This window comes from Oncorhynchus gorbuscha, unplaced genomic scaffold (genome assembly GCF_021184085.1).
Source record: "Oncorhynchus gorbuscha isolate QuinsamMale2020 ecotype Even-year unplaced genomic scaffold, OgorEven_v1.0 Un_scaffold_2458, whole genome shotgun sequence".
Taxonomy (NCBI): domain Eukaryota; kingdom Metazoa; phylum Chordata; class Actinopteri; order Salmoniformes; family Salmonidae; genus Oncorhynchus; species Oncorhynchus gorbuscha.
This window is the reverse complement of record NW_025746965.1, coordinates 41,122-45,000: the sequence shown is the minus strand read 5'-3', so window position 1 is coordinate 45,000 and position 3,879 is coordinate 41,122. Positions and strand designations below refer to the sequence as shown.

General features: G+C 49.0%; 1 protein-coding gene across 1 annotated transcript in view; it reads right to left on the bottom strand.

Moving 5' to 3' along the window:
* LOC124025811 (plexin-A4-like) overlaps nt 1-3,655 on the bottom strand; it is a 34,209-nt gene extending 30,554 nt beyond the window's left edge. The window contains exon 1 of the mRNA XM_046339134.1: nt 2,310-3,655. Coding sequence (XP_046195090.1) covers nt 2,310-3,563 — 1,254 coding nt within the window. The 5' untranslated portion in view covers nt 3,564-3,655. The remainder of the gene's footprint in view (nt 1-2,309) is intronic.
* Between the last annotated feature and the right edge of the window lie 224 nt (nt 3,656-3,879).

The following is a 3,879-nucleotide window of genomic DNA, read 5'->3' as shown; positions in this document are numbered from 1 at the left end:
AAGCACTAACAAGAGAGGCTCACAAGCACTAACAAGAGAGGCTCACAAGCACTAACAAGAGAGGCTCACAAGCACTAACAAGAGAGGCTCACAAGCACTAACAAGAGAGGCTCACAAGCACTAACAAGAGAGGCTCACAAGCACTAACAAGAGAGGCTCACAAGCACTAACAAGAGAGGCTCACAAGCACTAACAAGAGAGGCTCACAAGCACTAACAAGAGAGGCTCACAAGCACTAACAAGAGAGGCTCACAAGCACTAACAAGAGAGGCTCACAAGCACTAACAAGAGAGGCTCACAAGCACTAACAAGAGAGGCTCACAAGCACTAACAAGAGAGGCTCACAAGCACTAACAAGAGAGGCTCACAAGCACTAACAAGAGAGGCTCACAAGCACTAACAAGAGAGGCTCACAAGCACTAACAAGCTCAGAAAACTCTAAGGAATTTGAAGAGACCTCAACGCAACGTCATCCATCACTTTAGACAGTTTCCAGAAACATCCATCCAGTGCATTAATCACAATGTAACTGCAGGTAGTGTGACTTTACGCAACGCCTTTGTCAATCCTATAGTGTAACTGCAGGAAACTATAGAGAACAGTAGAGATGGCAGGGAAGCTCTTTGGACTAAGAGGCCAGCACTATAGAGAACAGTAGAGATGGCAGGGAAGCTCTTTGGACTAAGAGGCCAGCACTATAGAGAACAGTAGAGATGGCAGGGAAGCTCTTTAGACTAAGAGGCCAGCACTATAGAGAACAGTAGAGATGGCAGGGAAGCTCTTTGGACTAAGAGGCCAGCACTATAGAGAACAGTAGAGATGGCAGGGAAGCTCTTTGGACTAAGAGGCCAGCACTATAGAGAACAGTAGAGATGGCAGGGAAGCTCTTTAGACTAAGAGGCCAGCACTATAGAGAACAGTAGAGATGGCAGGGAAGCTCTTTAGACTAAGAGGCCAGCACTATAGAGAACAGTAGAGATGGCAGGGAAGCTCTTTGGACTAAGAGGCCAGCACTATAGAGAACAGTAGAGATGGCAGGGAAGCTCTTTGGACTAAGAGGCCAGCACTATAGAGAACAGTAGAGATGGCAGGGAAGCTCTTTAGACTAAGAGGCCAGCACTATAGAGAACAGTAGAGATGGCAGGGAAGCTCTTTAGACTAAGAGGCCAGCACTATAGAGAACAGTAGAGATGGCAGGGAAGCTCTTTAGACTAAGAGGCCAGCACTATAGAGAACAGTAGAGATGGCAGGGAAGCTCTTTAGACTAAGAGACCAGCACTATAGAGAACAGTAGAGATGGCAGGGAAGCTCTTTAGACTAAGAGACCAGCACTATAGAGAACAGTAGAGATGGCAGGGAAGCTCTTTAGACTAAGAGACCAGCACTATAGAGAACAGTAGAGATGGCAGGGAAGCTCTTTAGACTAAGAGACCAGCACTATAGAGAACAGTAGAGATGGCAGGGAAGCTCTTTAGACTAAGAGACCAGCACTATAGAGAACAGTAGAGATGGCAGGGAAGCTCTTTAGACTAAGAGACCAGCTCACCTGCATTAAGACCCACTGATGGGTTTACTAGCTAATGTTCAGCACAGCAGCTGTGGAGAAACCTGCCTGACTGCTATTCAGTGAAATGTCCATTTCTCGTTTCTTCAGCTTGTCTGCATTTTATCTGAGGAGGAGCGGTAGTATAAACCAAATACTGTTGCGTCACATCGAAGCTCTGCTTTGAGAGACACCGCTGATGTAACATTTAACCTGAAGAGATTCAATGAAATGTGTTACTGAATTGCTAATGCCGCAACGGAGTGAGGTAAATTATGCTCATTACTTGTGAGTGTGAATTGCCCACCTCTCTAAGACGGAGAGAGAAACAGATCCCGAAGCTGGTTAACACTTCAAATGAATCCAATGGTGCAGCAGCCCACCCAGAAACATGGTGCCTCTAATACACCTTTAGAGTGAGACAAACCTCTCATTATGGTTCTGTTGTGTAGTGTGGGGTGATGAGCCTTCACCTTTCATTTAGTAGAACAAAATAAATAGTCGGTAAATATGCACCTCTTGTTACTACGTGTTTCATTGTCAGATTTAACACAGTGTTCTAGTTGAATACAGCTCACTTATGAATCTCTACTCTTGTATTCCAGCATTGGTAACGCAAGGAAAATCAGACTGTTTTCAACATACTATCCACACTGGCCATCATCACTGGCCACTATCCATCATCAAGACCTTGTTTTGATGGATCAGGTGTGAAAATAGTTGGTTAGTACTGCTGTGTGTGGGTGTGTGTGTGCTTGGTACTCACAGCGCTGCTGCAGCGTATGTCCTTGACCTTGAGCCAGGCCAGGTCCAGGGTGCCCTCGCCCTTGTAGCACGACTGCAGTCGTTCCTTGATGCGCTCGTTGATCTCACGCAGGGCGAACACGCACAGCGCTGACTCCTGCGAAGCCTCGCGTGGCCGCCGCTTCTGGCCCTTGGAGAAGATGGTGAATAGGACGTCATCATCGGGCCCCACACCTAGCGAGCGCCCCAATATGGCACCCGCCTTGGAGAGGTAGGCCGCCTGTAGGAGCCGGTACTCCACGCCGCCCTTCACACAGCCCAGGGGTACCTCCACATACGAGTTAAAGGCTGTGTCGTCTTTACACAGCCGGACTATTTTAGAAGTGTACACCTGTTCTCGCCCCGTGGAGGAGGAGCCGGTGGCCGGCCCGTTCCCCATCTCCGGCTGCAGCGTGAGGAAGTAGACGAAGTTACCCGAGCCAAATCCGTAGACGTAGTAGATGTCGAAGTCAGGCACAATGGTGAACGTGTCTGACGGGATCTTGATCATGGATGCCACGAACTCATCGTGGAAGACGTAGGCGAACATGCCGTCCTCCTCCGAGTTGCGCGCCAGCTTGCGGCTGGAGATGGTGGGGAAATACTCGGGTTTGCCGTCCACTGCCGTGGCCACAAACAGCTTGTCGGGCGATGAGTCCCCGTACGACACAATGACGCCGAACACCGAACCGCTCTCGTTGACCCCGGACAGGTAGTGCTCCTTCTTGTGGAAGGGCTCTCCCAGCTTGAACAGGTCGTCCAGACGGAGGAGTTTACAGATGCCCTGATAGAGACTACCACAGGCTAATAGCCGGTTCTCCCGGTAGTCCATCAGCAGCATCTTGTTGACATTGTTGGTGAGGGACAGCGGCTCGCTGCAGGGCTGCACAATGCGTGGCGGGTAGCACTTGCGGTTGTCCTCGTCGGGGCCAGTCTCGTGATACACTTGTACGTTTAGGTCAGGGGAGAGTTTGTAGATGCGGTTGACCGCTCCGAGGTACACGTTGCCGTTGCGTTCGTCCACGGCCACGTGGTTGAACTTCCACTCAGGGTTCTCGGTGCTGAACGTGCTATAGTCCTCCTCCTCAGCTGCGTCGATGGAGGCAGTGATGATAGTGACGCCGTCGGGAGCATGGGGGAGGGTCCTGGATGCCAACAAGAGAGGGATGGCCAGGGCAAACAGGAAGCAGCATAGGGTAAGACAGGAAGTCCGTGTCCTGGTGTGGTGGGACTCCATGGTCCGCGGTGTCAGGGAGGGCTAGAAGGGGCTCGGTCCAGTACTCTCAGCCAATCCGTGATCAGGCCTCTCTTGGGATTGAGGTCATTCTATACCTGGAGAAGAGAAGAGAAATATGAGGTGGGAAACACACACATTCCTGCATCTACATAAAGAATCTCAATACACATTTATCACATATTTATTATACTGAATTTCAGATATATTTATTATACAGAGTATCAGACATGTTTATTATACTGAGTTTCAGATATATTTATTATACTGAGTATCAGATATATTTATTATACTGAGTTACAGATATATTTATTATACT